Raw genomic sequence first — 13,618 nt, 5'->3', positions numbered from 1 at the left:
AGAGTGAGCATGTGAAACAGGAAAAAGTGCACACCAAAGTCCACAATGTCACTATGTAATGAGCCATCTAAACCATCCAAGACACTCCCTCCCATTTGACTGGAGTTGACTTCACTGGCAAATTTGCTGTCAGTATGCTTGCTTCCATAAAGGTCACAGTGTAAGGTGTACAAGTCTTGTTGCTGAATGTTAATAATTTCTCACTTTGAACATCTCATTATGGAGAACATTCCAAGGAATGACTAAAATGTGGTTTAATTAGCTGTACTTTTCACTGGTTTTATTGAGAACATCCACTTGTTGGAAGAAATAGGTCATTCATTTCAAACTTGTGGTATGCATATCAAACATATTTTGTTTACTTTAGCAACTGGATAATTGAAATTTCCCCTGTAAGTTTGAAAATGCAAATTTCAATGTCATTTCAACAACTCTGGAAGAGGACATCGCTAGAAACCTACAAATGTTATTGGAAATTATCAGAGAGGCAGTTTATGAGAAGTAGATTTTTGAGAAAGATTTGATAAAAATGTACATTTGCAGAGTAGATGTAACCAGAGAAATAAGAAAATCAATTTTGAAGTTTTTGTCAATTTAATAAATTTAAATGTCGACATCCCTATTTGATTGATGTGTATTGCCTTTGAAAGCAATTCCATCTGTAGTTCTGGCTTTGTTTGACATCATAGGCAGTTACTTAGGCCCACACAGCGTGAAAGCTTGCCATAATGTCCATGTGTTTATGTTTATGTGTCATTCTATCTGTTGGTCTGTAGATGGACTTTGTTCAAGTTCTAACTTAAAAACCGATAATTAAATGTCAATGATATACAGTTTGGTACATAGCATGATAATGGGTGGAAAGATCTAGTTCTGATTAGATTTTGGTGGGTGTGGCCTGCATAATTAATGGTCTTTCGAATAATTAATGAATTAGCGCAATGGGCTACATCTTAAGAATTACTTAACCAAACTTGATGTAACTATACAGACACTCAAACTATTCTATGTTCATACTATGCTAAATAGTGTGGTTTACAGATGATAATAATCTCATTTGCATATTTAAGAAATCATGTAATAGGCCATACATCAAAATTCAATGCACTGAAATTCATCAAAACTCTACAGTATGTTGGTCATACTCAGGTCTAGATATGCTGAAAGTGCAATGAGAATGACATTCCGATTACTTGCTCATTTGCATATTTAATGAATTTCTGTAATTAGGCCATATATAAATTCAGAATTTATCAATTTGAACTTGACCACTGAGATTCATTGGTCATACTTTGGTTTCATTATGCTGAAAGTTCATGTTCATACTGAATCTCCGTTCATACCTAGTCTGAAACAAGCAGTTACTGAGCAAGACATTCTAATAATTAGCATATTTGCATATTTTAATGAATTTCTGTAACTAGACTATATATTAATGCCAAATGCACTGATTTTGACTAGACATCTGATATACATGGATCATGTATAGGTTTAGTTGTGTTTCAAATGTTATGAGCACAACATTCTTATTATTATCTCATTTACATATCTAATGACTTTCTGTAATTAGGCCATATATCAAAACTGAATCTGGTGAATTTGATCCAATTTCCTGGGTACTTTGATTAAACTTAGATTAAGCAATGCCGCTCAAACTCTGTTGAGTCAGCTAATTTGCATATGTAATTAATTTGTGTAATTAGACCATAGATATCAAAGCTAAATGCTAGACATATAGTCATGCTGGAAGTTTGTTGAGCAAGACATAATTAGCTCATTTGCATATTTATGAATGGCTTACTGTAATTAAGGTAATATGCACCTCGAAAGTGAAAGACTTAAACTTTTGCTCAAACTTTCCTCAGTGAAACTTTCAACCATTCTCTTACCGAAGCAAGAATAAAAATCAGGGGTCACCGTGCAAACTTTGGCACTAGAGAGACAAATAACTTGCGATTTCTCGATATTTGAAATTCAAAATGGCCGCCATCCCTGTGTTAACTCTATGGGAAAAAATAAAATTTTCGATTTTCGAAAAACTAAGACGGTGAAAACTTTTCTTTCGCCAAGAGCTTCAAAATGAGTCCCCACAAGTGGTAGGTCAGAAGAAAATTGATAAAATTTGAAGGCCCGAATATCTGTCCCCGAGGTGCGTTCTACCTTAAGCTAAACATCAAAGCTGAAAGTAACATGTTCAAGATTAATGAAACACGCAATCACCTAAAACCTTTACTTTTCATTATGCTGAAAGGTTGGTCGGTGTAGCTTTTTTAATACTTTATATAATTTTGCCATATGTGCAACTGAGTAATCAGAATTTGATCAGACTTCTACTGTACCTTAATGGTTATACATACATTTAGTCATCTTGCAAGTTTGCTGTGTGACTTATCATAATTCGCTCATTTGCTTATTAACAACGTTGTGTCATTTAGCCATAAATCAAAGTTGAGTGTACTGAATTTGATCAGATTTCTACGGTACATTTTGCCATACGGAGTTACCGCATGCTGAAAGTTTGATAGGTATTACATACCGATTCATAACTCATTTGCATATTTAATGAAATCGTCTAATGAGGCCATATGTCAACAGTAAATGCACTGAATCTGGTCTGACTTCTAAGGTAAATTGGTTGTGCTTACATTTATTTGCATATTTATGAACAACTTACTGTAATTTGGCCAAATATCAAAGCTGAAGGCACTGAATTTGAACAGGTACAACACACCACTTTTATCTCCTCAAACATAACAAGCATTATACGAAACATCAAACGTGTACAGTAAAATTTTTATGAACATAAGGATTTGGTTATATTTGCTTCTACACCATATTTCTTATTCCTTTTGGTACAGTCTCAATGATGTCCTACTTTTTTGATCTTCGATATTTTTTAGGTCATTTCCATAATTTGGGCCTTGCAAATTCCATTTGAATCAAGACTTCATGAGATCAGAACTGTTTGTGACATTTGCAGATCATAGTTGACAATACCAGTGTTGCTTCTATCTACAGTGCACCCTCTGACATCTTTGAAAGCTGAGAGTCAATGCAGCAATGTAGCAATTCTCACAGTCTGCGTCATATACATCACTGGTAAAGATAATATGCTAGCTCTTGCAGCAGAGAGAATTTGTCAAAGTCAATGATGCATTAATTTAGCAAAGTTGGAGGGTACAAAAGCAACTGATTTCCCTTATTATGTACTGAAAAGTTTCACATGGATGATATCCTAAGACTTTATAAATAAGACTTTGGAATAAGCAGAAAGTAGCTGTGGTCTTATTGATATTTCTTGTAGGATATGCTACAAGATATATGCAAGAACACAACAGACACATGAATGGAGTGAAGGAATTTTTATTGAATGAATAAGACTTGAAGAAAGATGCACGCTTGGTACAACATAATTCCAAGCCATCAGTCTGCAGAAGTATATCACTGCAACTGTGTTCAACTTTTGAAACAATGTCAACTCAAAATATGTAAACACACTTGTATCATTTCTTGGATTTAGGATAGAATCTGTCAAATGACTAACTTGATATCATTCTCAGAGGCAATAGATCAACATGGACATGCTTGGCTCTGAACTAAGAAGCTAATAAAATGTACAGTGGACAACTAGGGTTCATGATAAATATTATTTTTTTTTGAGTTTTGTAGTTTTATTGAAAGGACAGAAGAGACTGACAGAAACAATTTCATTTGTTGCATTTGATGTCAATCCAGTTTTCTCCCCGCACATCAGGTAAATGAATTTCCAGGGACCAAGTGACGAAGGAAGATTTAGAAATTCAAAGGAATTAAGGAAACTTAGAGACAAAAGGAACATTTTCTGGTATACCATACAAACAAATTTCTGATATACCAGAGTACAAAACAAATTGTGGGGTGTGTTATTTCACACGTGACAGGTAGATTTTGAGATCTGGTATTTATCAAAACCATAGAACAAACACTTCTACCTACAATTCTACTGAACGTAATAACTGATGAAACATTGGCTATAGCCACCACAAAAATCAACATAGGGACACATCAAACATACATCTTTTGTGTTGTCCTTTCACCTGCTGAATGTCTCTGTTACGATGTTTACATACTTTCACAATTTTGTCTGGCAGGATTCTCCCTTGGATGAACTGTGTCCGGTGAGTTCAAAAGAACATGCCCAGCTTTCTCCCTCTCTCTCTTTAATTTTTTTTGTAATCAAAATGTCATGCATCAACCAGGAACTAAAATCTTCCAGCGACTAAAAGAATATAAAGCCTTTGCTTCTATTTTCTATTTAAGTTTGACACTATGGGAATACATATTACATAAAGATCTCTCAAGTTTTCTAGTTACGCTTTTTTTTAATTTTTTTTCTTTTAATTTCTACATTGTTTTTGCCTGAGAGTTGTAATCTCCCCCAGTTTTCTTCCCCTAAATAATCCTACATCTAAACACAAGTATAGTTACACACACAAACACACTCAACAACCAATTGATTCCCTTCCCTGTTGATCTGTCCCTTTCAAAATACATAACATGCCAAAATTTCAAGAAACTGAGGTATTTTCTGAAGCACTCAAGAGCATCCACTATCTCCTTTTTTCCTATAAATATCGCAGTGGACTGAGAGGAGAATTGTGTGAGTCGAGCATCTTAAGAGTTTGTGTACAGGTGAACACTGCTATAAACACTGGGTACAGAGAACTCCATCCACTGAGCAGTATGGGTAGATACTACCGGTACATGCAGTCTTTCTTGTCCAGTCATTTGTTACGATTGCACTTCACCATTGACTTTACTGGACTCTGTGGCTTGTACTTTTTCTGCTGGTTTCTCATTGGTGTCTACTTCCATTGGTTCTAACAGAGTCTCTTTCAGTGACTTTTCAACGACAGCTACAGTGGTAACTGAACTGGCGACATTATCATCAACAGTCATTGGCTCTGGTGAGTTATGCTCGCTAGGCGTAGATGTCACTGATATGATCTCTTCCTGGTCTTGTTTCTCTGGGACATTCTCAGATTCCTTCTGGTTTTCCTTTTCAGCTTCCTTCATTTCCACCTCACTGCTGGTCTGTTCCTGTTTCTCCTTTTCACTCTTCTCCTTAGCCAAGGCCCTGGCTTTTTCCCTGGCAGCCTGTCTGTTTCTGCGGCGAGTGCAAGGAGAGCAGATGTAGTCTTCATTCTCGGCAATTTCCTCAGACAGTCCAATGCAGGCCAGATGGAACCACTGTTCACAGGCGTCACACTGGACCCAGTTGATGTCATCACCAGTGGGCTGTTTGCACACTTTAGCTGAACACTTCTCATCCTCATCGTCCTCATCTTCATCCTCGTCTTCGTTGCTCTTGCCGACTTTTTCTTTGTCTTGCTTGGCTTTCTCTTTTCCTTCCTTGTCTGACACTGAAACACCAAGAAAGAATCACGCTGTAAGATGTGGTATATCTTCCATATTTGTAAACTTGCTTTAGAAATAACTCTGACATGCAATAATATGCTGAAGAATGTTGGAATTTCAGGTCATCACTTGACAGCGTATGTTTATATTGTCACATACACAGTTCCATCATCCCACGCCTCTTACAGTAAACTTTCACTTGACAAGTATCATCTTAATTACACATCGTTGCAAGGTAGGCTAGAAATTTCACAATGTGAAAATGAACATATGTCACATACTGAAACTTGATCTTGTTACTAACTAAGAGAATAATTCTAGGCACGATGGTATCTACATATACTCAAGCACGATAATATTCACTACATATAATCTTGTGCTCACAGTATTCAAAATTCTCTATTACATAGCCCTAACAAATGCCTGCCATTTCAAGGTGAGCATGTAATGCAGCAATATCTACAAGTTCAACCTGAACTGTACAATAACTGTACCAACCTTTCTTTTTCTTCTTCTTTTTCTCTTTAGTAACCTCTTTACTTCCTAGAGATTCATCCTTCTTTGCTTTGTCCTCCTTATCACCATCTTTGTTACTTGACAGCTTTTTCTTCTTCTTCTTTTCTGATCCATTCTTACTGATACTCAGGTCAGTAGGATCGTTGTTGTCAGATGACTGGTTTTCCTTCTTTCGCTTTCTCTTCTTCTCTTTATCACCAGTCTTCACCTTGGGCAATTTGCACTCGTTTTCATCACTTGGCTACGTGAAGTAAAATAAACCATCATCAGTCATTAATTCAGCTAGAGGACCGTTGCTGTCAATTCTTTGCTTTCTGAAACACAGCCAAGAGAGCTGGGCACTGCCTGTGATATCACAGGTTTTAACATATGTAAGGAACAATGAAATGATGGGGTGAATTTTTCAGTTTTGATTACTGTTTGATGCCTTTCACTATTAGACTGATACATTACACTCTAATATGAGGTTGAAAAGTACATTTTGTACATTGTTTTGATCTATGAAACTTACCAGAAAGAGTCTTCACATATCGAAGGAAATGTGACAAAGACTAACACCTAACCATAATATACATTATTGTCAGGTGCAATGATCCATTGCAGAGTGAAATCTATAATACTGACTAGAAAGCATGCAAAGCTATAACTTCCTCTAACTATACTTTGGTTGTAGAGTTGGAAATATAATGCTATAACTTACCTCTGTTGAGGGGAACTGTTCCAGGAACTTTTCATCATGTTGTGGCTGACAAGCTTGAAGTATACGCCAGATGTGCTGGGTTTCATCAAGAGATACTTCCAAGAGATCTCCCTCCATCATCAGGTCTTCAAGCTGGGCCTTGGCCATCTCTGATAACTCCAGTACAGGCGGGTCCAGGGATTTTGTCACATGGGGTGTCTTGCGGGGCTGTTTCCTAGGTGTGGTGCTCTGCTGAGTCTTTGAAGCCGAACTGTAAGCATGTTCCGAGCTGAATGCTACGGGTGGCTGTGTGCTGCTAGCGTCCCCTCCTCCTACCACTACATTTGTTGGTTCTTTGCTGGTGACATCAGCACTGTTGCTAAAGACCGGTGTATGGGTGTCTTCCTTGATGCTGCCACTGCTGCTACTACTGGTACTACTACTACTGGTGCCTTGTAGGGCTTCGGGGTTTGTTGGTACGGGTGGCATGCCATGCAGTATGGATGATGGATGTACAGGGGAGTCTCCCCCACTGAATGCATTGTGTGTCACACTCTGTAGGTGTTCCTGCAGTTCAGGGTTGCTAGCCGCTTTTTTCAGTTCAGCATTGATTATTTTTTCAGTCTTTTCCCTGGCTGCCTGCTCCACCATGCGCTGGCTCAGCACCGACAGCTTGGCCAGTGCTGATGCCAGTTCATCGGTGGCCAGAGCCTGTCTAGCCCTATCTTGCCAACTCATGGCCCTCTCTGTCAGACACTGAAGAGCTTCCCCTTCAGGCAGTCTCACTGGTAATTTTTGGAGCGACACCAAAAGTGACAAGATTGTCTCTAACCTAGGTCTACGCGATCTTAGACACAATGGACAAAGGAATTTGAGATCACGAGCAGCCTGGATGGGTGTACTTCCTGCCTGGCCATTTTTGTTCTTACTACTACTAGACTTTGGTAATGTTACACAGGAGCTATGAAACCAATCCTTGCAGAGTTCACATTGTAACATGTGAGGGTAAACAGGTTTGCGACAAATGCAGTATTTGCCAGGTTCAACCCCTTCCTCCTCCAGCTGCTGTTTGCAGAGGTTCTTGTCTCTCAGCATTCTCATTGCATCGATTTCTTTGCGTTCTGCTTCCTTGAAAGCTGCAACCTGTAAGGCAAAGGTTGAATGAATTTGCAGTCATACTTAGCACGATGAAAGATAATAGGTGTGATATACACCATAGCACCTGATTTTACTCATTTGTAAATCTGAATAGTAACTATTTTATACTACCATCCTCATGATGACTCAATAGGTAGACTATTTTAGGAATCTTTCCTATGAAGTTACAAATATACGAGAAATTGCATAAGCAGCAGTGTCAGACACAGCTATGTCACTAAAATTTGGACAATCAGGGACATTGCTGTTCGTACAGCGTATGAGTGGACACTGCTGGGCCCATTGAGAGATGTACCACTACTTACGATGGCAGCTGGGTCACGGGATTCCTCCGGCTTTATATCTATTCCATTGCTGCCTTCTTTCTCCTTGCTGCCCTCTCTCTCTACAGACTCCCTGCTTTTCTTTCTCCTGTTTTTGCCAGCTGCATACACACCAATGTCTGTTCTTGGGGACAGGACCTGGAGAAGTATACATATGCTAGTGTCAGGGTCTGTAGCCTATAGGCAGGTGTGAAACACGGGTGTCAGCAAGTCAGTTGAAGCCAGCAGCATGTCACTTTCATGTCAGAAAAGAGCCTGGTTAGATATCATTGTTCTCAACATTATAAACAAGGTGAAATGCACTTCATAAAATTTTGCTCTTTGCAATGACTTTGCAATTTAGAAGTAGCTTTTTGTTGTACAGTGCATGTCATATGCAAAACTCTGAGATGGTAAAATGCACTCAACACCTTCCTTGTAATGCTTGAAGTGTTGTTCATGGCATATACCAACAATTTTTAGTGACTGATGAAAAGTAAAAGAAATATGGTAAAGAAATAGAGGTCCTCACTATTAACCACTTTACTACCTCAAACACTGGAATTACTTTATACCCTTGAGAACTAGAAAATTCCAGTCACATCCTATACTTTTTGACACCATCTTTGGTACATAGGATTACAATCGCAATGGCAATCAAAGTGTCAATGCAATGTACATGGTCAATATACCCACCTCAACTAAGGTGAACTGAGAATTCTTTTTGAGGAAAGTCCTGGCTGTTCTCTCTCTCCATGACCTTGCTGCTGCTACCTGTGATTCCACCTGTGGCAGCTGTTCCAGTCTGACGGGAATGGGTCTTCCTCTCATCACTAGGTTCTCCAGGATATCCAGATACGGATAGTGCTCTGCGTTCTGAGTTGGATACAAATGTAGTATGATGTAGTCAGCAATGAGCATTAAAGAGTGTACAGTGCACTATCTGACATAACTTAATACATCCAAGACAAGTCCTACCAGCATTACATGACACATCTACTACAGAAGTCGTTCAACACACCAAAACCTGTTCTGGGACTATACTACAATCGCCGGAATAGAACTAATCTCGTCCATCAGCAATCAATTACATTCTGACACTGGTGGCCACTATCACCTGGGTACAATTCAACTGCTTTTTTTCTGTGCACTGAATTTTCTCAGATAACACCTAAAATGGTGGTAGCCTGGTAGGTGTACTTTCAAATGCCTAGTCAGAACTAAGAGAGTCATTAGCTTCCATAATCTCCACACAATACATTCATGGACATACTGGCTTTGGCCAACTGTGATTATGATTGCTGCTTGTAGCAACTTATATGAACCAGTATGCAATCACAAGTGCATTCTAGTTATGCATATTCAGTTGCTTAACTTTTCTATAGCTAACCAGAACAAACATTAGATTCAACAGCCTTGAAATAATGCGAAGAGGATAGCATTGCTTTTATCTTGTTGGTAAGTTTCTAAGACCTAATCAGATTAAGGACTTACAGTACAGTCCACGCAGAACCTGTCATTGTGCTCGCATTTTGCGAGCACAATGCCAGCACTCTAAGCGCATTATGCCAGCACAATTGGGTGTGAAGTGCCAGCATTTTACGAGCACTGTGCGAGCACTTTACGGGCACTGTGCCCGCACTGGACAAAATGTGCCCGCACGATGCGGGTATTGAACTCAAAAAATGTGTGCCCAGAGGTAGTTGTCGGTGACAACATTGCTACACTTGCCTAACTGAAATAGCGGCGGCTGGGAGTAACTGAATAATCTTGAGTCCTAAAACCAGCTCCAAACTCTCTTTGTCTGCCTAAGGCAACTCTAAAATCCATAAAAAAATCTTAGTCGTAGACAGGTCACAGTAAGATATTATCACATGCGTACAGTATGCGTACAGCTCTGAAGAAATCTACCTCAAACTCTGCTGGACCTCGACACTAGACCTCTCACGGATCGTGGTCTAAGGTTGGAACACGGACGTGTAGACCGTGGTTGGACGTGCTTTGTGAAAAATTGCAACAAGTGAACATTATTGTGGCCATTTACAATAAATAAAGTTCATGATACGTATTAGTAATATCACAGGCACAGACCACATATGCCAGGGGAATTTTCTGAATGAATTCGTTCGTCATTTGCCGTATAGTAGACATCGTACATGAACTAAAGCATGATTGCGAAACCTGATACATAGAAGAACCAGATTGTAAACCATTTTATATTAGGGAGGGTGAAGAATAACAAGTTTTGAATTGTTGCCTGGTCAATTTGTTGTATTTTGAAACAACGCATCCTTTTTACACAGGTAAGGAAACGAGAGCGCCCAGGAAATAACAACCAGCATCGAAATAAAATTTGTTTTTGAAATCAACAGCTTGTATTTTTGTCCTGAACTTTTTACGATTACACGAACGACTTTGCTCTGGATCCGACTGTCTATAGTAGACACTGCAGTTAGCAATATAGAGTCACTATCATACTGAAGTAAAGTCAGCGGTGATGGCGTAGGAAAATGCAAGTGTTTTCATTGGCTTACTGATTTTTCGTGCTAATTCCGCCGTGTTTGTCACAAAAAAAATCGAACTGAAGTTTCGAAGGTAGCCGAATCGGCGAACCATTTTGCTGAGATGCCAAGTCCGAGTTTTGTAGAGGGACCGTGGTCCATGGATGTCACGTACAAAACTACATCCGCGGTCTGTCCGGTGCTTGTCCCTTTTCAAAATATCTGATCCATCACGCATGCACTGTGTTGAAAGAGGGTCAGTAGTACACTCTACGACTAAACCAGGCACTGAGATGCCAGAATGTGAAACGAGAAAACCCAGTTCCAAAATGACCTATAAGTCGCGAAAGTATCCAGACTGCAAACTGCATGCCCTGTCTGATTGGGTATTTCCAAGCAAATATGGCTACCGCTAAGCCCGAATGTAGTCATCGTGTAAAATACAATTCTAGGCTTCGGTGAATTAAAGCAGGCGGCTTTATTCGACCGGGAAATATGACGACAGAAGTTCTAAACATTTATACAGGTCCTGTATTGTATTACGATGTACCGTCCCTCCAGTTTAGTGTAGAATTAAAAGCATAACATTTTTTAAAAAAAAAAGTTATATCGATGCGATACATACTATTAAATCTGAGACTCTTTCTGTCAGTTTTGGGCTGCTGGTCTTCACAGCAACTTGCGTCTATCGGCTTTAAAAACGTTCAAAATTTTCGGGGTAGACTTGAGTCGATAGTGCACCCCTGCGTGAACGTCCTTGGACCAGAACTGCGAGCTTTGTTTCGTGACGAGTCAAACATACATTGAAATGTAAATGTACCAAAATTTACAAATTGAAGTGACTTGACTGAAGTAATTTCGTGGTCAACATGTATTTGACGTTCAGAAGTGACAGACAAAAAACGTGAATAATTCCATTTTGTCGAATTGAAAGCCCTCTGTGAGAAGTCCCATGGGAGCATAATGCTTCGAGGAATTCGCCTGCTATTCTTGGAAACTGCTGGTTTCCATAGCGACCATGCGACGTATAGACCATTGACTGTTTGACCGATGCGGTCTCGTTCATAAAACATTTTACATGCCGAACTTTCGCTTTGAACCAAAGATTCGAGTCATATAAAATGATGGAAATAGCAAAAAATACCTCAAAAGTTGTCACTGTCTGAGTAAAAACGCACCATACATTTTCCCATACATATCAAGGCTATATACTGTCAACGTAATTCAATTCTGCAAACTCAAAGACGACGAACATGTTCTTCAATAAATCGCATAACCCGTGGAGAATGTGTCATAAACAATACATTTCCAGAAGTTCTCCGAATGGTGAAAATTGGTGTCATACATGCATCTCCGCGTTAGCGCCCCGACCAAAACTTTTTATTGCAGTTTTAATCAGGTGTAATATTCAGACAATCGCCGGTTCAGATTTTTTAATTTTTAGGGGGTGAAAATAAAAACATTATCTTTGAAATCCTTGTGTGAGTCTCATTTATTCCAAACTTTTACTCGTAATTCCTTCTTCAAATTTGGTGGCCCTTAAGGCCAACTTGTTATGTGGCACATTGACTTTATTTTGTTTTAGTTTTTGAATAGTCAAATGCATTGTCGACATTTAAAACTGCGTCAAACAACGATTTAATCGCAAGTATTTTTAAATCGTACCGACTGTAACACGAACCTCGGAAAGTTAGAGAATTTTTTGGTGCTGATGTATCCGTGGATCAAGGCTGATACCAGCATGCATTATCAAAAAACATCCAGTACGTTAGTGTTACTACAAGTAGTGATACGTCTGCATTACTTCAACACTAAATGTCGCGTTCTTTGACACGTTGATGCGAGAAGCGACATCGTTCTTTCGTTACGACTACCCATTGCACTGAAGTTATGACTGAAGTTGGCAGTGGGGAAATGCCGCCAATGGTATTAAGAGTACCCATGTTTCAGCGTGGTTGAGTTCATCTAAACAATAACCCACTTGCAGATTCGAACGTTAAGTTCGTGGATTTATGATTTCTTCAAAAAATTACGGAATTATTTTTGTTAAAAAAATATTTATTCCTTTAAAAGTGTTTCCGAACTTGATAGTATACACCAGCAATGTGATCGCAATTATTTAAACAATCATGCCGACGCGAATCTTTACTGTAAATTGTTGCATACTTCGATGACCTTTGTGACCCATCGCCTGATCATGCTGATTAGTGCGTAGATGCTATTGAATAGGCCGAGGACAATGTCTGCTCTGGGTGGCGATTGCAACCCACGTCAAGTCTTCAAGGTCATCTGGATGACAGTGTAGCAAAATTTGACGTGTTTCCCGGCAACTCTTCCCGTTTCGGCCCCAAGCTTTTGTTCACAATGTCGTTCTTCTGGTACGTCAATGTATTATTCGATGTGGAGGGAATGTCGTCGTCCGAACGACTGTCTGTCACAAATAAAACGACACTGAAAACCTGTGGTGACGTAATAGACTTCACTGTGATATAGGCCTACTAATAACGTTCAGAGTCGGAGTACGATTTAGAACACACTGCACCGCGCGTATTTTACAGAGTTTGATTTGATCAACGTAAAACACGACATGAAAAAGACATATTTTTTTCTGCAGCAAATAGTTGGGGGCGGGAAACATTTGAAATTTGGTTCGTCAGGTGTCGACTCGAACGGAAAATACTATCAGAAACTGGCAGAGTGTTTTAGTTTTCGTCACTAAAAAGTTTGGGTTGGAACAGTTTTTGAATATCGGACTTTTTTGGCATGGTATTGTCTGACATTATCACAAAAAAGACGTGATATTTTTTCAAGATTTTTGGCCCCGATTTCGTTCGGAGTGCATGGAACAATTTGACAAATGGACCTTATCGGGTATTAGCTCATATGTAAAATATAAGCAGAAGCCGTTTTTTTTTGTAGTTTTTTTTTCAGATGGTCGTAATGACCCGGGAAACAAATTTTAATGTTGGACTTTATCGCGAAGCACCGGTGGCGATGAAAAATTACGCGGCGTCACCGTAGTTTGTATGATTGCGTTGGCAGTATGATGATCATGACTTTCTCTA

At 39.1% G+C, this 13,618-nt stretch overlaps 1 protein-coding gene across 1 annotated transcript in view; it reads right to left on the bottom strand.

Moving 5' to 3' along the window:
* Positions 1-3,354: 3,354 nt before the first annotated feature.
* Positions 3,355-13,618, bottom strand: part of LOC139135013 (lysine-specific demethylase 5A-like) — a 32,794-nt gene continuing 22,530 nt past the window's right edge. Inside the window, 5 exon segments of the mRNA XM_070702174.1 lie at positions 3,355-5,402; positions 5,896-6,154; positions 6,614-7,735; positions 8,056-8,211; positions 8,749-8,928. Of these exon segments, the coding sequence (XP_070558275.1) occupies positions 4,771-5,402; positions 5,896-6,154; positions 6,614-7,735; positions 8,056-8,211; positions 8,749-8,928 (2,349 nt within the window). The 3' untranslated portion in view covers positions 3,355-4,770.

The sequence above is a fragment of the Ptychodera flava genome, chromosome 6 (genome assembly GCF_041260155.1).
Source record: "Ptychodera flava strain L36383 chromosome 6, AS_Pfla_20210202, whole genome shotgun sequence".
NCBI lineage: Eukaryota > Metazoa > Hemichordata > Enteropneusta > Ptychoderidae > Ptychodera > Ptychodera flava.
The sequence above is the reverse complement of the archived record's forward strand: the minus strand, read 5'-3'. Positions and strand labels throughout refer to the sequence as shown.